We start from the raw sequence: 23,070 nt of genomic DNA on the forward strand, positions 1-23,070 counted from the left end.
TTCTATGTCATGGATCTGGGGGTCGCATATAGGCCAGGCTGGGTAAGGATGACGGATTTCCCTCACTGGTGGACACGAGTGAACAGAATGGGTTTTAATGATAATCTGGTAGTTTCATGACATGAGCGTTTTATTCTCGAGTTTCTTAGTGAATAGAAGTTGAATTGCCCCAGCGGCCGTGGTGGGGTATGAGCTTGTGTCTGTGCATTAGTCCAGGCCTCTGGATTATTGGCCCAGTAAGATTGCCACCAGTAGTAACAATACCATTCAGCTGACAGCTGTTCAGCACAATGTGGATTTGAGGTGTGTGGGCCGAGCATTGATCCCAGTTCTGCGCTTTTCTCCCTGAGCTGAGCTGGGGCAGTAGGTAGAGGTGCTACTTTTGAATTTGGTCTTGGAAGCCAGCTGTCTAAACTGTGCAAGCCCGTTGTGTGTCTGGAAGCAGAAGAAGTCTGACCCCGCCTGAAACTCATCCTGGCATCTGGAGCGCTCGACGAGGAGAGGCCCACCCATCGCCCCGACTCACCTGAAGGAAAGGAAGAAAATCAACGTTGGGGCCCGACCAGGCCTTGTTGGAGGCCCGATCCCAGGAGCACTCGACCCGACCACTGACACTGGACCCGGCCACGATGGCTGGCCCAACCCAACCCAGAAAGACCAAGTGATCCAAATGAAACATAATCATCCCCAAAGCAGAGAAGACCCCATACGAGGATCCGAACACACCGAAAGGAAGATGAACATGCGGGACCCGACCGGATCGTGAACATGCCACGCCCGGCAACCCTGAAATCTCAACCAGAGCCCAGTACCCCTCCAGACAAAATCACTTAACTTCCACAAGGACAGGCTTCTCTCGCCAGATCCCGGCACCACTCATTGACCTAGGAAACAAGGGAAAGGCCTCGCTCTGCAGGTGAGACTGAAACAACGCGGTTTCAAGTCTCCTCCCCCCAACATACTCCCAGCAAGCGTCCAAGCAATCAAAAACTTGCCTCTCCAAGGGAAGCGGGAGGCTGCTGTCTGCTCTGTTTCACAGAGACATGGCTTACCCCTGCTTCACTGGTCTGTGCCAAACAACCTATGGCTTCTCAATACACCGGATGGACGGCACGGCGCCATCGGGCAAAGCAAAGGGTTGGAGGGCTTTCCCTCCTCATCAATTATGCTCAGACATAGCAATCCTGGCAAACTACTGCTCCCTGGACCTGGAATACCTGGCTGTAAAGTGCCGCCCATACTACCTTCCGAGAAAGTTCACTTCCTGCCATCATCACAGCGGTCTACATTGCACCCAAGCTCAAGAGGAGCAGGCGCTTGATGAATTATACACCACTAAATACAACCTGGATCCCGGAGTCCTTGTTCATCGTTGTCGGAGACTTCAACCAGGCCAACCTCAGAGTGTCTTGCTAAAATTCCACCAACACATTTCCTGTTCCAATAGCGGCCCGAATATCCCTGACCACTGCTACACAAACGTCAATGGTGCCTACCGCTCCATCCCCCAGCTACATTTCGGAAAATCAGACAAGGCGCACAACGTGCCTCTGACTACCGACCGATGGCCCTGACATCTATTATTACGAAGTGCTTCGAGTGGTTAGTCGTGCGACACATCAACTTCAGCCTTCCAGATTGCCTTCATCCACTGCAATTGGGGCACGATCTGGAATAAATTGCCGAAAGGAAAGCAGATTCCAAAGTAATTTTCAAAAAGAGAACTGGTTGAATACTTGAAGGGGGAATATTTGCAGACTATGGGGAAAGGGCAAGGGAGTGGGTTAATTGGATTGCTCTCCCAAAGAGCTGGCACAAGCACCATGGGCTGAATGGCCTCAATCTGTGATGTGTGAGTGCGTAAGACTTATTGGTACAGTTACAGTGCTCAGTATAGCTGCTGTTTGTCTACCCGTGACACTATGTATTAGGCCAGTCACGGTGACGGTGTTCTTGGGCCTATCAAACAACAAAGGCTCCACCATGCAAAGGTTGAAACAATTGGACTTTTAGCTCTTGTGTTACTGGCTCCTCAGCACAGGCGAACCGTCAGTGGGTGTGTGTGACGACTCTTTATTTTAATGCTGGGAATTACTAGATGTAATGTTCGTTGTGTTGCAGGTGAAATCTCAGGACGTTTTCAGCACCTGGGTGTCCAAGCTCTGCTATCATCGACTATTCCAGAAAGGTGATCCTGTTAAAGTTCCATACGGAGCAAACGGATATAACTTTTCCATCTCTCCCACGGCAGAATTCCTCTCGGCCAGTACCATTTTACCTCTGTGCAGCAAGGTATGTCACGGTGTTGCAGATGCACGTCCATTACCTTGGGCGCGTTCACCTTCAGTTCTCATTGTGGTCTGATTCCGAGAGCTTGATCGTGGTCTAATGGGGGAAACCGCACTGTGGCGTCTTCTCTGCTCTGACCAAAGACATCGCAAGGCTGGGTGTGTTGCGTTGGTTTGGGGATTGGTGGGGGGTGGGGGGGATGATGGTAGTCCTTGAGGCCAGGGAGCTCCACTCGCTTCTGCTCCCTTCCCATCCACTCAATGGTGCCCAGTCTGTTTATTCTAATCCGTGCTTCGAGCCCCTCATCCTATACATATAACTGCAAATTGATTTGCAAACTGCTGGTTTCATAAGAGACGGGAGCAAGAGTAGACCATTCACCCGCTCGAGCCCTGTAATTCGATATGATGACTGACTTTCTCCATTAACTTCATTGTCCTGCCTGATCTCTGTAGTGTGTAAACAAAAAAAGTATCAACCTCTGTTTTAAACATACTCATCGACTGAGCACCCACAGCTCTCTGTGTGGAGTGAAGATTCCTTGGAATGAGGGAAAAGCCTCCCCAGCTCAGTCCTAAATGACTGACTCCTTCCCCGCAGACTGTAATTCCTAGTTCTAGACTTGCCCAGTTTCAATTTGTCCATCGCTGCACAAACTCCCAGCCGCATCTTCAGTTTCGATTCCTTCAGTGTTCCCTCACTGGCTCCCTGTGCAGCACTCCTCCACCTGTACCCTATCCTGTACAAGACCGAATTGTCCAAGGCCAGACTTTCATTTTAGGTTCTCAACGCATTGATTCTTCATTCATTTTACAAATCGCTCTATGGCCTCCCCACCTACTGACCCTCTGAAAGGTTTGCCAGCCTTATGCCTCCTACTCCTTCAGCTGTGCAGCCCCCTTTTCCCACCAGTTCACTGCTGACAGAGGGAACTGCAGATGTTATATTCTGAAACACACTTCATAAATCCATTTGTTTTGCTGTGTTCTCCATGCCATTGAAAACCCACATCTTCAATTAAATCTTTACTTCCCAGCCACCTGTTCAGAATTCTTTCTGTCTCCCACTTAATAGAACATAGAACATAGAACAATACAGCGCAGTACAGGCCCTTCGGCCCACGATGTTGCACCGAAACAAAAGCCATCTAACCTACACTATACCATTATCATCCATATGTTTATCCAATAAACTTTTAAATGCCCTCAATGTTGGCGAGATCACTACTGTAGCAGGTAGGGCATTCCACGGCCTCTCTACTCTTTGCGTAAAGAACCTACCTCTGACCTCTGTCCTATATCTATTACCCCTCAGTTTAAGGCTATGTCCCCTTGTGCTAGCCATTTCCATCCGCGGGTGAAGGCTCTCACTGTCCACCCTATCTAACCCTCTGATCTTAATATTGCGGAGAGCTTTGCCTGTTTTTACAGCTTTAAAATTGGCGTCCCGTTCTCTGACTACAATGGGGAGTTTGGCGAACCGAGCTCCCCACTGTACAAAATGGGGCTATTTGCGTCCTCGGCCGTGCGTTCCCCGTTGAGGCCCCTTGTGCAACGCAAGCCGCGTTGTATAGCCATGTGTTTTCCGGCACTGCGAGCGCCGGGAAACACACGGCTAAACGCGCTCGCGATGGGACTTTGCTCCCATCTGGTTGAATCAAGCCCAATCTCTGACTGCTATCTAATTGTTTAGCCACAGAAGAGTGACGCTTTCAGTGGAGACATCTTTAAAGGAAATGGTCACCTTCCTGCGGGTGGACAGGCAGTGACGGCGCCGTGGATGCAGCCATCAGAGGAATGGGACCAGTGTGCTAAAGGTAACTCTCCTTGTTGACTATTTACACTTTAATTTGCATCAGATTCATAGGCGCATAAAATCTGTGCCTTTTTCACAAAATCGATTACCTAGATTACCAAAGCGGGAAACAATCCGTTCATTCGTCCAGAGAGAATGCTCCTCATCGCTCGGTACTCTAGATTACAGCATAAAGCTGTTTGTTATATGACTCTCGGGGTTTTATCATAGAATTATCATAGAATTTATAGATTTTCATAGAATTTACAGTGCAGAAGGAGGCCATTCGGCCCATCGAGTCTGCACCGGCTCTTGGAAAGAGCACTCTACCCAAGGTCCACACCTCCACCCTATCCCCATAACCCAGTAACCCCACCCAACACTAAGGGCAATTTTGGACACTAAGGGCAATTTATCATGGCCAATCCACCTAACCTGCACATCTTTGGACTGTGGGAGGAAACCGGAGCACCCGGAGGAAACCCACGCACACACTGGGAGGATGTGCAGACTCCGCACAGACAGTGACCCAAGCCGGAATCGAACCTGGGAGCCTGGAGCTGTGAAGCAATTGTGCTAACCACAATGCTACCGTGCTGCCCGGTTTCACAGGGCCCTGAGCGCTAAGTGACCACATTATGACAGGTGAGTTAGTCCCAGCTTCAGTTTCTGCTGCATTGGATTTTATTTTTTTTGTAAATAAATTTAGAGTAGCCAATTCCTTTATTATTCAATTAAGGGGTAATTTAGTGTGTCCAATCCACCTACCCTGCACACCTTTGGGTTGTGGGGGTGAGACCCACGCAGACAGGAGGAGAGTGGGGAAACTCCACACGGACAGTGACCCGGGGCCGTGATTGAACCTGGGTCCTCGACGCCATGAAGCAGCAGTGCTAACCACTGCTCCACCGTGTTCCTCTTATTAGCCTTAGTTTATTTAGTTCTGATTACGTCAGCTTTGCTCATGAGTCGCCTGGTATCTTTCTGATACCGCAACGTGGTTCAAGCTCGAATTATGATTAATAAGTCAGCACACCGCTTAGTAAGATTGAAATCAACGGTCATTTATTATATACAACAAGTAATGTTTATACAATAATCCTACTATCTATGTAGAAACCTGTCAATACTTAACTTTAGGAAGAGCCCACCAGATCAGGAAAACGAATGGCTTATCGAATCGGATCTGGCCCGCGGGATTCAAAAGGCTGATACACGTCGATGGCTAGGAGTCTTTATCGGATAGCGATCGCTGATTCAAGCTTACAGTTGCTGGTTGATGTTCTTGCGAAGGTCTCGAGCAGGCGAAGAAGGGAGAGAGAGAGAGATCTGAACTTGGCCCCTCACTTTATAGGGCCCAGGGGCTTCCCGCCTCTCGGGGCGGCCCTTGACCCTGAGTCCCAAGTGATTGGACTTATTCCCAATCACTGGGTTCGATACGTCCAATTGTGAGGCGATTCCCCGATCGGGGGGTGGTCGCTCACCTGTCGTTGTTTCGGCCACTGCAGGCGCCGACAGGTCTGGCCCAGTATTCAATTGCTAATATGTTGCAATTGTTCCCGGGGATAGCCGATTTAACTGCAGATGTCTGGGTTGATGGGCTGCTAATAGTCCTGAGTATCGATCTGGGCCGACTTCCCCAGAGCCGAATATGATATTCTGCCTGCAGCTGTCCGTTTGTGTCCTGTTGGCTGCTTTTCCCATCAGCCTTTTCGGTTAGCCATTTTAAATCGGGTTTTGGCCAAATTAATAGGGAATCAGCCATTTTAGGTGGCTACAACTGTGCCACCCTAGCTGCTGCACTGGATAACATTGGAAATGGTGGCCCAGCTAACCTCTCCATCTGTGGAAGAGGAAGAACTTGGCACAGAATCCTCCTCCTGATGTCTGTCCACTAACTCTTTACTGGAAGGTGAACCCAGGTTGAGGACCCGGAATGCGGTTGCTTTGATGCACTTGCAGAGCTTAGGGCCTTGGAAGCTGAAGGCTGGTTTAGCACAGGGGCTGGTTTAGCACCGGGCTAAATCGTTGGCTTTGAAAGCAGGCCAAGGCAGGCCAGCAGCACGGTTCAATTCCTGTACCAGACTCCCTGAACAGGCGCCGGAATGTGGCGACTAGGGGCTTTTCACAGTAGCTTCATTTGAAGCCTACTTGTGACAATAAGCGATTTTCACTTTTTCATTCAGTCGCCAGTGGTGGAGCAATTAAAATCGGTGTTGCTCGAGAGATCTGAATTAGACACACGCAGATATCTCACCGGGTTCTTGGGCTGGAAGAGATTACAGTGATAGGGGGGTGTGAGGCTATGGAGGGATTTGAAAACTAGGATGAAATCACTTGGAAATGGGAAGCCAGCAATCATAAAAACATACTTGACCATCGTCATTCTGACTCTTCACGGGAGGCGAGACGAAAAATGGAGGCGGAAGGAAAAGTAATGGGGGGAAAATTGTCAACTGCAATGCAGATTTTGATCTCTAAGAGGGTACACTGTTCTACCAGAAAAAAAACTTTCACCCCTTTGGGCTTCGACATAGTTTTGGTTAAAATTGTTAATTTGCGGCTTATTTAACTTATTTGTGAATCTTGTGTATTCTGCTGTCTTTTAGATCTCAGTCAGTGTCAGTCGAACCTGGGAGAGCTCAATAAACTCCTGCAGAAGCTGGAGGTAGTGGACAGGGTTCACTCAGCGCCTGTCATTGGCGATGTTCAGGTATGAGACAAACCATGTTGTGCAAACCTAACGTTCCACTTAGGAAAGCTGCCGGGATTGAGGATGTCTTGCCTCCACTCCAGTTCGATGGGTTCTGAGGCTCTGCCACGTGCGGTGTAGGTGATGCTTGAAGGGTCGGGTAGATGAGTTTCTTGGAGGCTTGTGCTCTCCCTCCAACGTCACAACTTTTGCCTCTGGGTGTTCCCGACAAAGTCTTTTGATGTGCCTTCCTGAATGCACTAACCTCATTTTGGGTTGGTCACCAGCCAGGGATTCCCTTGAATCATAGAACCAGAACAGGCTAAACTTGGTGCAAAACGTAGGCACGTAGTTCCTGTACAGTGTGTGTCTCTTCGCCCTCCTGCTCCTCCTCCCTTTGGATAGTTTGCCAATCAGTGGATTTGGAGACGACAAGGGAGAGGTGGGTTTGACTCTTAGGAGTAAGGCATGAGAGTGCCAAATGGGTGGGATTAGGAAGGAGCCAAAGGTTGGACGTTTATGAAAGATTAGAATGGGATTTAAAGGGCAGCACGGTGGTGCAATGATTAGCACTGTTGCTGCCTCACGGCGCCGAGGACCTGGGTTCGATCCCAGGCCCGGGTCACTGTCCGTGTGGACTTTGCACATTCTCCCTGTGTTTGTGTGGGTCTTATCCCCACATCCCAAAGATTGTGAAAAAAAAAGAATTGGGTACTCTAAATTTATTTTTTAAAAAGAATGGGATTTAAAAAGTAAAGCAGAGAAATGGAAGTTAAATACCAGACGATGTCTGATAACTGAGCAACAATGCACAAGGGTGTTGGTGTTCACGTACAGTAATTATAGAAAAAATGCAAGCCAACAACACTCGAGGTGGTCAACATCATCCAGGACAAAGCGGCCCACTTGATTGGCCCCCCCATCCACCAACTCCCAACATCCACTCCCCCCCCCCCCCCCCCCCCCACACCACTGATGAACAGCGTCAGCAGCGTGTGCCATCTACAAGATGCACAGCAGCAACTCACCAAGGCTCCTTCAACAGCGCCTTCCAAGCCCGCGACCTCTACCGCCGAGAAGGACAAGGGCAGCAGATGCCCGGAAGACCACCACCTGCATGTTTCCTTCCCAGCCCCACACCATCCTGACTTGGAAATATATCACAGTTCTTCACTGTCGCTGGGTCCAAACCGGGCAGCACGGTAGCATTGTGGATAGCACAATTGCTTCACAGCTCCAGGGTCCCAGGTTCGATTCCGGCTTGGGTCACCGTCTGTGCGGAGTCTGCACATCCTCCCCGTGTGTGCGTGGGTTTCCTCCGGGTGCTCCGGTTTCCTCCCACAGTCCAAAGATGTGCAGGCTGGGTGGATTGGCCATGATAAATTGCCCTTCGTGTCCAAAATTGCCCTTAGTGTTGGGTGGGGTTACTGGATTATGGGGATAGGGTGTAGGTGTTGACCTTGGGTGGGGTGCTCTTTGCAAGAGCCGGTGCAGACTCGATGGGCCGAATGGCCTCCTTCTGCACTGTCAATTCTATGATAATGATTTAAAAATCCTGCCGCTCCCTTCCCAACAACACTATGGGTGCAGTTACACCCCAGGGACTGCAGCAGCTGACCACCACCTTCTCGAGGGGCAATTAGGAATGGGCAATAAATGTTGGCTTGCCAGCGACACCCACATACCATGAAAGATTTTGTGAAAATAATTTCTCCGATTTCTGTACTTTTGGTGTTTTCAGACAGGAAAAATGCCCGAGCAGTTAGAGGCTTAAAGACGTGATATCAAATTAACTTGCTCAGGACTCCTCTCTGATTCAACTCTTATATGGGCGGCCGGTAGCACTCTGGTTAGCGCTGTTGCTTCACAGTGCCAAGGTCCCGGGTTTGATTCCCAGCTTGGGTTACTGTCTGTGCGGAGTCTGCAAGTTCTCCCTGTGTCTGCGTCGGTTTCCTCCGGGTGCTCCGGTTTCCTCCCACAAGTCCCGAAAGACTTGCTGTTAGGTGAATTGGGCATTCTGAATTCTCCCTCTGTGTACCCAAACAGGCACGGGAGTGTGGCGACGAGGATTTTCACAGTAACTTCATTGCAGTGTTACTGTAAGCCAAGTTGTGACAATAATACAGATTTTCTTTAAGTGCTCTGTCTTGCACTAGGCTGTAAAGATAAGGTGCTACACTGATGTCGCTGATTCAACAATTGCAGGAGTCAATCAAGATCTTTATGAATGGGAGAGCCGGTTCGAGGAGCCGGATAGCTCACTCCTACTCCTATTTCATTAAAAAAATATATATATATATATTCAAATTTTCAACAAAACCCCCCCAACAAGAAAAAAGAAGCAAAAACGCAACAATCAGAAATTATACATTGGATTTCCCCCATATACAATAACCCCCCCATATAACATTTAAAAGCACAAAATAGGGAAAAGCCCCCACCTTCACCCAAACGCCACCCCCAAAGAAACCCCCCCCAGCCCCTGGGCTGCTGCTGACCTCCTCCTAACGCTCTGCGAGATAGTCTAGGAATGGTTGCCACCACCTGGAGAACCCTTGCACAGACCCTCGCAAGGCAAACTTTATCCTCTCCAGCTTGATGAACCCTGCCAAGTCATTGATCCAAGCTTCCACACTAGGGGGCTTCGCCTCTTTCCATAGTAGCAAAATCCTCCTCCGGGCTACCAGGGACGCAAAGGCCACAATACCGGCCTCTTTCGCCTCCTGCACTCCCGGCTCGTCCGTTACCCCAAATAATGCCAACCCCCAGCTCGGCTTGACCCAGGCGTTCACCGCCTTGGACATAGTCCTCACAACACCCCTCCAAAACCCATCCAGCGCGGGGCACGACCAGAACATGTGTACGTGATTTGCCGGGCTCCCCGAGCACCTCCCACATCTGTCCTCCACCCCAAAGAACCTACTCAACCTCGCCCCTGTCATATTCGCTCTGTGAGTAACTTTGAATTGTATTAGGCTGAGCCTGGCGCAAGTGGAGGAAGAATTAACCCTACTCAGGGCATCAGCCCACAGACCCTCATCTATCTCCTCCCCAAGCTCCTTCTCCCACTTGCCCTTTAACTCCTCCACCGAGGCCGCCTCCTCTTCCTTCAGCTCCTGGTAAATCATCGAACCCTTGCCTTTTCCAACCCATACACCCGAAATCGCCCTGTCCTGAATCCCACGTGCCGGAAGCAGCGGGAATTCCCTCACCTGCCGCCTTACAAACGCCCTCACTTGCATGTACCTGAAAGCGTTTCCCGGGGGTAGCGCAAACTTCTCCTCCAGCGCCCCTAGGCTCGCAAACGTCCCATCGATGAACAGGTCTCCCATTCTTCTAATCCCTGCCCGATGCCAGCTCCAAAACCCCCCCATCCATCCTTCCCGGGACGAACCGATGATTCTCCCGAATCGGTGACCAAACCGAGGCTCCCACCTCGCCCCTGTGTCGCCTCCACTGCCCCCAGATCTTCAGCGTCGCCGCCACCATTGGACTCGTGGTGTACCTTATCGGCGAGAGCGGTAACGGTGCCGTCACCAGCTCCCTCAGGCTCGTGCCCACACAGGACGCCATCTCTAGCCTCTTCCATGCCTCCCCCTCTCCCTCCATTACCCACTTACGGATCATCGCCACATTGGCAGCCCAATAATAGCCACACAAATTCAGCAGCGCCAGCCCCCCCTGTCCCTGCTACGCTCCAGAAACACACTCTTCACCCTCGGGGTCTTATTTGCCCACACAAATCCCATGATGCTTCTGCTTACCCGTTTGAAAAAGGCCTTGGGGATCAAAATGGGAAGGCACTGGAACACAAAGAGGAACCTCGGGAGTACCGTCATTTTGACCGACTGCACCCTACCCGCTAGTGAGAGTGGCAGCATATCCCATCTTTTAAAGTCCTCCTCCATCTGCTCCACCAACCGTGTCAAATTGAGCTTGTGCAGGGCCCCCAGCTCCTTGCTACCTGGATCCCTAGGTACCGAAAGCTCCTTTCATCCCTCTTCAGCGGTAGCTCGTCTATCCCCCTTCCCTGGTCCCCTGAATGCACCACAAAGAGCTCACTCTTCCCTACGTTGAGTTTATACCCCGAAAAGTCCCCAAACTCCCTAAGGATCCGCATGACCTCCACCATCCCCTCCACTGGATCCGCAACTTACAACAACAGGTCATCGGCATACAACAACACCCGGTGTTCCTCCATTTCCTGGATTCCCTCAGTGCCATGGCCAGACGCTCAATTGCCAGTGCAAACAGCAAGGGGGATAGGGGACACCCCTGCCTCGTCCCCCGGTACAGCCGAAAGTACTCTGACCTCCGCCGGTTCGTAGCCACACTCGCCACCGGGGCTTTATATAGCAGCCTGACCCAACTGATGAACCCCTCCCCGAACCCAAACCTCCGCAACACTTCCCAAAGATACTCCCACTCCACCCGATCAAAGGCCTTCTCCGTGTCCATTGCTGCCACTACCTCCGCTTCCCCCTCCACCGAGGGCATCATAATCACATTGAGGAGCCTCCGCACATTTGTATTTAGCTGCCTACCCTTCACAAATCCCGTCTGGTCCTCATGAATCACCCCCGGGACACAGTCCTCAATTCTCGTAGCCAGCACCATCGCCAGCAACTTAGCATCAACATTGAGGAGCGAGATCGGTCTATACGACCCACATTGCAATGGATCCTTATCCCGCTTCAAGATCAAAGAAATCAGCGCCCTGGACATTGTCGGGGGCAAGGTCCCCCCCTCCCTCGTCTTATTGAAAGTCCTCACTAGCAACGGGCCCAGTAGGTCCACGTATTTCCTGTAAAATTCAACCGGGAACCCATCTGGCCCCGGGGCCTTCCCCGCCTGCATGCTCCCCAATCCTTTAACCAGCTCCTCCAACCCACTCGGTGCCCCCAAGCCAGCCACCTCCTCCTCCTCCACCCTCGGGAACCTCAGCTGATCCAGGAATCGTTGCATCCCCTCCTCCCCCGCTGGGGGCTCAGACCTGTACAGATCCCCATAGAAGTCCCTAAATACCTCGTTTATTCTCACCGCACTCCGCACCGTATTCCCCCTACTATCCTTGAATTCATCAATCTGCCTCGCTGCCTCCCTCTTACGAAGCTGATGTGCCAGCATCCGACTCGCCTTCTCCCCATACTCATACGCCGCCCCCTGCGCTTTCCTCCACTGTGCCTCTGCTTTCCCCGTGGTCAACAGGTCGAATTCCGCCTGGGGATTCCGTCGCTCCCTAAGTAGCCCCTCCTCGTGGGCTTCTGCATACCTCCTGTCCACCCTTAAAATCTCCCCCACCAGCCTCTCCCTCTCCCTCCCCTCTCTCTTCTCCCTATGGGCCCTAATGGAGATTAGTTCTCCCCTGACCACCGCCTTCAACACCTCCCAGACTACCCCCACCTGCACCTCCCCATTGTCGTTGGCCTCCAAGTATCTTTTAATACACCCCCGCACCCGCCCGCACATCCCCTCTTCCGCCAACAGTCCCACATCGAGGCGCCACAGTGGGCACTGGTCCCTCTCCTCCCCCAACTCCAGCTCCACCCAATGCGGGGCGTGCTCCGAGATGGCTATGGCCGAATATTCCATTCCCTCCACTTTTGGGATTAGCGCCCTACTCAAAATGAAAAAGTCTATCCGGGAGTAGGCTCTATGGATGTGGGAAAAGAAGGAAAATTCCCTGGCCTGTGGCCTGGCAAACCTCAATGGATCCACTCCCCCAATCTGATCCATAAACCCCCTGAGCACCTTGGCCGCAGCCGGCCTCTTACCTGTCCTGGACCTAGAACGGTCCAGTGCTGGGTTCAGCACCGTGTTGAAGTCCCCCCCCCACCCCATTATCAAGCTTCCTACCTCCAGATCCGGAATCCGACCCAGCATGCGTTTCATAAATCCGGCATCATCCCAATTCGGGGCATATACGTTCACCAGTACCACCCGCACCGCCTGCAACCTACCACTCACCATCACAGATCGACCTCCATTATCCACTACAATATTCAGTGCCTCGAACGACACCCGCTTCCCCACCAGTATTGCAACCCCTCTGTTCTTCGCATCCAGCCCTGAATGAAAGACCTGCCCATCCCATCCCTTTCTCAGCCTAACCTGATCTGCCACCTTCAGATGTGTCTCCTGGAGCATAACCACGTCTGCCTTCAGTCCCTTTAAGTGCACGAACACCCGGGCCCTCTTGACCGGCCCGTTCAGGCCCCTCACATTCCAAGTTATCAGCCGGATCGAGGGGCTACTCTCTCTCTCTCTTCCCCCCCCCCCCCCCGGCCGACTAGCCATCTCCTTTTCTAGGACAGCCACGTGCCCGCGCCTCCCGCACCCTCCAGGCGGCGGACTCCCGCCCCGACTACCTCTCCTACTTTCAGCTCCCCTTTGTCCAATGCAGCAGCAACCCATTTCCACCCCCTCCTCCCCCCCTCGCTAGATCCTCATCTAGCCATTTTGCTCCCCCCACGACACTCCCGTAAGTCTGCTCTCCTACTCCCATTTCATACGATCTTAGAAAAGTGTGTTGAATTTCACCTTGGTGCCTTCAAGCAAGGGAGGAAGGTTGCCACGAGATTCCTCTTCTAATCGCCCTCTGGGAGGTGTATATGTCCAGACGTTGGACGAGAGCAGGACTGGTTGGAACTGTGATGGCTGCCACAGCCTGAGAGTCTACTGAAACCCGGGTGAAAGGAATGGTCACACTGTGAATCAGCGCCTCGGCAAGAGTCGGTGGCATTGGGAATGGGGGAAGAGAAGGATATCATTTAAAAAAAAATAAAGTTGATAGAAAGGAACCCAAGCAAAGGAGAAGCAACGTTTGAGAGGAAATCGTGTGACAACATTACAAAACTAGCCTGAGGAAATCAGGGTCACATGAAATACGGATAGAGCTCACGACGAGGCAGTTGACGCTAAATCTGAAGATGCAGCGACTTGCCTCACTGTTGGCTTCAGGTTCGTTCTGTCTATAAATTAGTTAAACCAGGAACGTGGGATTTTAAATGGGTAATTGTATGAGAAAATTGGGATTGATTGCGTTGAAATTAAAAACAGGCAGCTTGTTTGTAATCCTGTGCTCCAATTATAATTAATTTATCATCAAGGGGGAGCACCTTTGATTCTGAGGAATGTATTTGCTTGGTTCTCTATCTCTAAGAGAGAGAAAGGGGAATATTTTGTTAGTAAGGGGAGAGTTTGAATGCAGTTCTAAGAGAAAAATGTGAGATTCTTCCAAATCGTCAATTTTGCAGTTTTTAATAGTTAAGGAAAGTATCCATTTATGTGTAGGAAAACACGAGTTGTATCGAACGGGTTTAAAGAATTAGGCAGCACAGAAGGATGCCATTAGTTCATCATGGCTGCACCTTTTGCAATGTGTAGAACAAGTGGAGATGAATGTCGAGGTTGGGAGTTCATAGTAAAGTCAATGGGGATGTACTTGGGGTACATAGTGACAGAGGAACCCCCTTTGCTTCATCAGCAGAAGGGAGTTGCAGCAACCTCTGAAGGAAATGATGTAATAGGGGCGGTGTTTCCACAACACTGGGAAGCTTGATCTCTAACCCTCCGGATCTGAGCCTTGCAGACCACCTGCCCTGTTGAATTTTAATTTTGAGATAGTGGCAGACTGTTTAAAGGGTTTAAAAGCTGCAGGTGGGAAGACCAGCCAAACAGCCCCCGACCTGAGCCCCTCCAGCTCTGCGCAAATCCCCTGGCCCCCCCACCTATCATGAAGCCGCCCCCCAGGGCACCCTAGAGGCAATTGTCAGGACGGTACACAGACCCCTTTGCCACCCCTCGAAGTGCAAGCCGGCTAGATCCTGGTTTCTCAGGACTTGCCCCAATTCATGCCAGCAGGACTATTAACCGAGGGGCACTGGAGCATCTCAGGAGGCGGGTGAAACGGGCGTGTTGCACGTAAATGACATTCAAAGTAGGGACAATGACCACACTGCATATCCCTGCCGGCTCTGGGTTGAAACCTCATCGGGGCTGTCAGGAACTTTGTCCAGGTTGGCAGGGCAACTTGCCACGGGATTCGCAACTGGCATGAAACCCGTTTTGTTTGCCTGGCACCTGATTTGCCGGGTCATTGGGATTCCTGCCGCTGGCTGGTATCCACAGAAATTCTCTCGCGCTCTCTCTCTCCTCTGTCTCTCCTTCTCTCCCCCCCTCCCCCCCCCCCCCCCCCCAAATATATTTTGAGAATTCTGTCTGTGACAGGATGTGTATGTGGTTTTACTAGTACGTTTTTTTTTTAAAGTTGAAGAACATTGGTCTAGCATTGTGTGATCATTTGAAATAAACAATTTGTGTCGCAAACTATCACCGTTCCCAAAACTGGAGTTCCCAAGCTGAGTATGTTTCGAATTTAAAACACAGCTGTGGTTATGTCAATCTTTTACATTTATCTTTTTATATTTTTGCTTTTTGAATTGCCCCCAGGGTTTCCTTGCTGACAAACCAAAAAAGGAAAAACGCTCCTCTAAAATATGGTGCACCCAAAGCTTCGCAAAGGATGAGACCAAGGTAATGGGTCACTTGCCTGAAATATGGATTCTACTTTGATTGAAGTGCCCCTGAAGGTCTTATAGAATTTATAATTCCAATGTTCTTTTATTTTTAATCTTTATGATTGTCACAAGTAGGCTTACATTAACACTGCAATGAAGTTACTGTGAAAATCCCCTAGTCGCCACACTCCGGCGCCTGTTTGGGTACACTGAGGGAGAATTCAGAATGTCCAATTCACCTAGCAGCACGTCTTTCGGGACTTGAGGGAGGAAACCGGAGCACCCGCAGGAAACCCACGCAGACACGGGGAGAACGTGCAGACTCCGCACAGACCCGAGTCGGGAAACGAACCTGGGACCCTGGCGCTGTGAAGCAACAGTGCTGACCACTGTGCTGCTGTGCCGCCCTACTCTCACTTTCACCGAAGTCTTAATGTAAAATTTTGTACGGTAGTGTAGAAGGACCCAATTTATGCTCGACCTTCACATTTGTGTTGAAAGTAGAGCAAGATGGTCTTTTGTCTGGCAACATTCCCTTTCCTGCATTTTCCTTAGTAACTTAGGTGTGAATGAACTGCCCATTGTAATAGACATTTAGGAGTGTTCCAGGTTTGTGCTATCTTAGCTGGTGGTAATCAATAGGGCATTCGATCTAGCCTTGGGATAGGATCCTAGGACTGTAGAGTACAGAAAACTCCAACTTGGTAGACGTATAGTTACAATCACTTGGTAGTGCAGAACTTGAGTTATTGCTGAAAAGAGAGACATGTTGCTGAAGCTATTTATCTTGTACTCATCAGGACAAACACAAGAATGCAAAAAAATTACAAATGATCACAATTTTCACTACAGGAAGAAAGAGGCTTCTGATTGGTTTACAAGTTGGCTCTGGCTAAGGTGTTGCCATTGAAAAACAATAGAGAACTATAGGCTGCCCAAGCTCCCTGGTAATTCAAAGAAAGAGTAAGGCTTGAACGTATTGCTTTTGTCTATATGGAGCGGGTCCCAGTATACGTTAGAAGCCCAAGAGAGCAACTCTCTTCGTATGTCGCTTCTAGCACGTGTGAATGAACCACATTTCAAGCTTGACTGATTATCTTAAATTGGTTGTTAGTGTAGCTATTGGCGCACTCAGGGTTGTTTCGCAAGTGCTGCCCAATCACGGATTTGCATCTAATACTAGGTGTCTTGGCCAATTTGAATCGACTGGCAAACCAATCAATATCCTTTTCTCCTGTCGTATAAATTGTTGAGATTGTTTGAATTGTGATCTTCTTAAATTTATCCCAATGAGGGAAAAGTGGGAAGCTTCGACAACATTTCTCTTTTCAGGCGTATTCAAGATGCATAGGAGGACTCGTGTGAGGACAATTTTCCTTCTATGGTTGAATGGGAGAATTTAAAAAGATATACAGTGGAATTCTCCATCAGCGGGATCCTCCACTTCGCCGGCAGCGCACCCACGCACGCGGGTTTCCCGACGGTGTGGGCTGATCGCAATGGGAAACCCCATGGGCCGGCTGCCGGAATGTCGGATCCACAGCCGGCGGGGGCGCGCATGTCGGACAATGGGGCTGGCGGGATGGAGAATCCCGCCCATAGAGTAGACAACTCCAGTTGAGATCCCACATTCGTATGGGTATGATGGCCGGAAAAGCCTCTTGCTTGTGCTAAAAATGTTCTACGATTCTAAGAATGAAAAATTTGGAGATAGAATTATAAAAATACATGTAGCATCTTTCACAACCTCGGGATGTTCCAAGTACTTTTGAAGTGCAGTAGCTGTTGCAATGTGAGGGGTGCAGTGACCATTTTGTGCACAGGTAATTACAGCAGGTCAAATAACAATGTGAAAATGGCTAGTAATCTGTTTCGTTTTTAGTGATGACATTAGAAATAGGAGGAGGGTTAGACCAAATGGTCCCTCGTGCCTGCTCCGCCTTGCAATATGATCATGGGCATATCAACTCCATTCTCTCGTCTGGTTGCCATATCCCTTGAGATCTTCCAGCCAAGCTGCGCCGGAGACCCCGCTCCCGGGATCTATCCGCCTTGCAACGACTCACGAGATTCAACGCAATCTTGCAAAACGTTGCAAGGGGAATCCCGCCCACAATGGGCAGGATCAGTTTTTGGCAAATCTGCGTATTAGAGCGAGGCAGTAAGCCTTACTCTAATGTGCTGATTCCCAAGGTACCTGAGGCTTTGGGATTCAATCCCTTCTCCTTGGGGACCTCGGGCGAGCGCCGTTTGGTACTGGTCCCCAGCAAGCCTCGCTCTACACCTCGGAGGCCTCCAAGGTTATCTTCCGTTCCAGAGTCCGCTCCGTGGAGCAGGATGAAAAGTGCTCACGCTGTGATCAGCAGCCTGAAGGAAGAAGACGGCTCTGTAAAGTCATTGCAGTCTGACATCCTGAGAATCAGCCAATCCTTTTATGCCGGACTGTATGATCTGAAGCCAACAGACAACACTTTCTCAGACCTTCCTGTCGTCTATCACGGAGGTCTTAGGCGACAGCGAGCGGGAAAACCTGGACAAACCGCTAACTCTGGAAGAGCTGACAAAGGCCGTCAGGTCCTTTGAGACGAGTAAAACTCCCGGAAGCGACAGCTTACCGGCTGAGTTGTATTCGGCTCTGTGTGACTGGTTGGGCTCAGACCTGCTGGAAGTGTACAAGAGTATGCTTCTGGACGGCAGCATGCCAGAATCCATGAGGAAAGGCATCATCACCCTCATCTACAAGCAGAAGGGGGAAAGGGAAGAAATTCGAAACTGGCGACCCATTTCACTCTTGAATGTGGATTTTAAAATTCTAGCCAAGCTCATCGCCAATCGGGTCAGGTCTTCTCTGGATTCGGTGATCCACCCTGACCAGACCTGTGCTGTACCCAGCAGGAAGATCATTGATGGCCTCGTGCTACTCAGGGATACGATCGCCTACGTGCCAGGACAGGAAGGTGGACACCTGCCTCATCAGCCTTGACCAGGAGAAGGCTTTTGACAGAATATCGCACACCTATATGATGGATGTGCTCTCAAATGGGGTTTGGGGAGGGAATTCGCAATTGGATTAAACTGCTCTACACAAACATCTACAGCGCAGTCTCAATCAATGGGTGGGAATCAGAAAAGTTGCAGATCAAATCTGGAGTCAGGCAGGGCTGCCCTCTCTCCTCGGCCCTGTTTGTGTGCTGCATAGAACTTTTTGCCGAGTCCATCAGGAAGGATCCGGGTATAAGAGGAGTGACGATCCCAGGCAGCGGAGGCGTGCAAGTCAAGGCCTCCCTGTACATGGACGACGTTGCCGTCTTCTGCTCGGATCCCGCGTCTGTGCGCAGGCTCTTGACCACCTGTGACCAGTTTGAACTGGCCTCTGGAGCCAAGGTAAACCGTGGCAAGAGCGAGGCCATGTTCTTTGGGAACTGGGCCGACCGGTCCTTTGTCCCCTTCACTGTCAGGTCAGATTACCTGAAGATGCTTGGGATATGGTTTGGAGCGGATGGGGCGTGCACCAAAAACTGGGAGCAGCGCATCGCCAAGGTAGGGCAGAAACTGGGCGGGTGGGTGCAACGCTCCCTCTCCATTGCGGGCAAAACCCTGGTCATCAGGTGTGAGGCACTCGGTGTTACTGCACATAGCGCGGGTCTGGCCCATTACCCGACCCTACGCCGTAGCAGTCACCCGGGCCATCTTCAAATTCCTCTGGAGATCCAAGATGGACCATGTCCAGAGGGACACCATGTACAAACCTCTGGATAAGGGAGGGAAAAACGTACCCAACGCCTCCCTCATCCTGATGGCCACCTTTGTGTGCAGCTGCATCAAGCAGTGTGTGGACCCCCGGTATGCAAACACCAAGTGTCACTACATACTGAGGTTCTACCTGTCCCCCGTGTTACGAAGGATGGGCCTGGCCTCATTGCCGCGGAAGGCTCCAAGTAGTTGGACCGTGCCGTACCACCTGTCCCTCGTGGAAACGTTTTTGAAGAAAAACACCTTTGACCACAAGGCAATGAAGCAGTGGTCAGCACGTATGTCCTCGAGGCCCTCAGGGAAAAGCAGACTGTGGAGGACGTTGGACGGTTCCCTGAGCAGACTGTCAGAGTCATCTGGCAGAACGTCTCATCACTAGAACTTACAAACAAGCACCAAGACCTAGCTTGGCTGGTGGTGAGAAGGGCCATCCCCGTCAGATTCTTCATGTACACCCGAAGGCTCTGCACCGTTGCACGCTGCCCTCTGAGTGGCTGTGGGGGAAATGAGACGGTCACCCACCTCCTTGTGGAATGTGCCTTTGCAAAGAAGGTCTGGAGAGAGATGCAGTGGTATTTGTCAAGGTTCATCCCGAGCAGCTCTGTGACGCAGGACTCTGCTCTACGGACTGTTTCCAGGGGGACACACCGAGACGAACATCAACTGCTGCTGGAAGGTCATCAACTCGGTGAAAGACGCTCTTTGGTCTGCCCGAAACTTGCTGATCTTCCAGTGCAAAGAGCTGTCCTCGACCGAGTGTTGCAAACTGGCACATTCCAAGGTCCAGGACTACGTGCTGAGGGACGCACTCAAGCTTGGGGCTGCTGCCGCCAAGGCGCAATGTGGAAAGACCACTGTGTAAGGTCTTACCAGCAAATGTGCACTGAGGGGCGAGTAACAGTGTAAACCCCCCTTGGTCTGGGTCATCAACACTCCAATGTATAAAAGAAACATGACAATGTAAATGTTTAAGAAGGAATTGTAACGTAAAGAGTGATGTGTGTAAGGTTATCAAAATTGAATGGAAGAAAGTCAAGGGAATGTGTAACTCTGATGGAAATGTACAGTCAAGACAATTCGAAATGTTCTGTAATATTTATGATAGATTTTATGAATAAAGTATATTTTTTGAAAAAAAACCCAAAACAAATGGGGACCAGACGGAACGGCACTCGTGGGTGCCTCTAAGGGGATCGGAGGCACCCAACCCCATTCCCCTTGGGCAGGGTGGTTTCCTGCTATTGCTGGTGCCACCTAGGCACCTTGGCAGTGCCAACGTGGTGCCAGCCTGGCACTGCCAATGTGCCAAGCTGGCATTTTCTGTGCGCGATCGGGCTGGTGTAGGTGTTGTGCGGGGCTGGGGTACCCTCCCATGTTTCGTTCGGGCTGGGGGGAGTTTGGGGATTTTTTTTGTGGGCCTCGGAGATCGGGACACCATACAATCCAGTGAGCGGATTTCATCATAGTAAAAAATGGGGCTATGTACAGCCATGGCTGCGCATTCCTTGTTTAGGCCCCTTATTCAAAGCGAGTCTCATTGAATAGCCATGTGTTTCTCGGCACTGCGGGTGCCTGGAAACATGTTGCAAAATGCGCTTGGAGGTTGAAGGGCGACCTGATAGAAGTTTACAAAATTATGAGGGGCATAGACAGGGTGGATAGTCAGAGACTTTTTCCCAGGGTAGAGGGGTCAATTACTAAGGGGCATAGGTTTAAGGTGCGAGGGTCAAGTTTGGAGGAGATGTACGAGGCAAAGTTTTTACACAGAGGGTAGTGGGTGCCTGGAACTCGCTGCCAGAGGAGGTGGTGGAAGCAGGGACGATAGTGACGTTTAAGGGGCATTTTGACAAATACATGAATAGGATGGGAATAGAGGGTAGTGTAGAAGATTTTAGTTCAGACAGACAGCATGGTCGGCGCAGGCTTTGAGGGCCGAAGGGCCTGTTCCTGTGCTGTACTTTTCTTTGTTCTTTGTTTGCTCAGTGACTTTGTCCTCTTTTGGGAAGATCGCGCCCTAATGAACACTATATGCCAGCACAAAGCTCCATGGGTGACAGCAAAGCTGAACCTAAACTTCTCATACGAAGAACAGCACCTCTTGACTGTGCAGTGCATCCGTAGTACTACACTGGTGTGTCAGCTTGGATGTTAAGCTCAAGTCTCTGGAGATATTCCGTTTGAAGCTGTGCCTTGTGAAGAGGGAAGAAAATTGGGTGGTGGGGGGGGAACACTTGTTTACTTTGTTGGCCACTGATGTCCATTTGCATGCAGTCTACAAGTTCAAAAATAAGCAGTTCACAACAGAAGTGAAGTTTGAAATGGGAAGTTGCAAGAGCTGAAGAGAAGTTGCATTGTTCTTTGTTTGGTATCAAATCATTGCAAGTTCAACTTGACTCATCTATTTCAAATGTTCTGAGTCATGTCCTGCTGTGTTTTGAATAAATCAAGTTCATGACATTGCATTGTTTCCAAGATGTCGCAGGATTGAATTCGCCCTGTGTGATATTAAGAACTCTCATGCGACATGTTCTTATGAGATTCCTCAGCTATTTCTAGAACTAATCTACTTATTTTAAATGCGTTTTTTCAGAATGTCCTTCATTCAAAAACAAATGAACAAATTTTGTGCAGACCCATTGTTGTGTTGAGACAATGGCTCTCGGTTTGATTTCAGTCTGCATGTTAGAACTTGAGAAAAGGAATGGTCATCTCAGTATGATCTCACATAATGGGCTCTTTGTGCTCATTGCTGTAATGTGCAGTTCCCCAGAGTGACAACCCATTGAACAATTTTACAGAGGAATTCAGCCATAATGTCGACCATGTGGTACAATGCTAACACTGTTCTGAGTCACAAGGTTGCAGGTTCAACCCCACGCCAGAACTTCACATAATCTAGACTAACACGTGCATGCAGTCTAACAGAGCGAGTCTGACATTGTTGGTGGTGCTGTCTTTCCAATGGGATACTAAACTGACGATCAGTCTGCCAGGGTAGGTGGACATAAAAGGTATGGCAGTATTTTGAGGATGTTTTTTCTGGTTTCCTAAGCAGCACCATGGCTTAATCTGCACCATTTGAGAAAATTATCTGGTGACTGGTGTTAGAATCTTGCTGCATTCAAAACCTGCCACTGAGTTGACCTATTCTGCAACAGTGAATAGGTTCTAAAAGGAACTCATTGTAGAGTCAGCTTTTGGCATGTACGTGTCAATTTTCTTATCCCGCCACTTCAAAGTTACTTTTTCCGATACCCCCAGTGTTTTCCTAGGTAAACATTTGCTTTTCTCAGTGATATGCTTTTATAAAATAAATTTAGAGTACCCAATTCATTTTTTCCAATTAAGGGGCAATTTAGCGTGGCCAATCCACCTGCCCTGCACATCTTTGGGTTGTGGGGGTGAGGCCCACGCAAACACGGGGGGAATGTGCAAACTCCACACAGACAGTGACCCGGGGCCGGGATCGAACCCGGGTCCTCGGCACCGTAGGCAGCAGTGCTAACCACTGCACCACCATGCCGCCCTCTCACTGGTAGGCTGATCGTATCTCAACATCTCTTCAGGCATCTCGCTGTTTTATTTTCTTTTAACTCAAATGTCATTTTTAAAATTTTAATTTTCCCCAATTCTTAACATTTGTACAAATCTGCCAATAATTTTCATTACTCAATAATAGAGTGAGAGGCATAAAAGCTGTGCCTGCAGGTTATACAGCGAAATATTTTATGTTGCGAGAACCAGACTCAATAACTAATTGTGGGAGGACTAATGTGGATGCCGGTTCTTTGTATCCAGCTTCTGCACTATTGCATTCGAAAGTACATACTTGATCGATGTTTTGGTATGATCCCAGTTGATGTTATAACTGGACGCGAAGATCCCAGATTGGAACCTTGGTTCAAAAGACCATAACTTTCATTTTTTTAATGAAACATGGAGGAACAGAGTCATAAGAGCGCTAATTAGTTTTTAATAACCAGAAACAAACATTTATTAAATATTGAAAAAATTGGATTATGA

At 49.8% G+C, this 23,070-nt stretch overlaps 1 protein-coding gene across 2 annotated transcripts in view; it reads left to right on the plus strand.

Annotated features, from left to right (window-relative positions):
- LOC140398583 (oxysterol-binding protein-related protein 7-like) overlaps positions 1-23,070 on the plus strand; it is a 114,208-nt gene that overhangs the window by 41,288 nt on the left and 49,850 nt on the right. For both annotated transcript variants that reach the window (XM_072487405.1, XM_072487406.1), the window contains exons 6-9: positions 2,122-2,292; positions 3,982-4,105; positions 6,693-6,796; positions 15,227-15,310. In XM_072487405.1, the coding sequence (XP_072343506.1) occupies positions 2,122-2,292; positions 3,982-4,105; positions 6,693-6,796; positions 15,227-15,310 (483 nt within the window). The remainder of the gene's footprint in view (positions 1-2,121; positions 2,293-3,981; positions 4,106-6,692; positions 6,797-15,226; positions 15,311-23,070) is intronic.

The sequence above is a fragment of the Scyliorhinus torazame genome, chromosome 21 (assembly GCF_047496885.1).
Source record: "Scyliorhinus torazame isolate Kashiwa2021f chromosome 21, sScyTor2.1, whole genome shotgun sequence".
Lineage (NCBI taxonomy): Eukaryota > Metazoa > Chordata > Chondrichthyes > Carcharhiniformes > Scyliorhinidae > Scyliorhinus > Scyliorhinus torazame.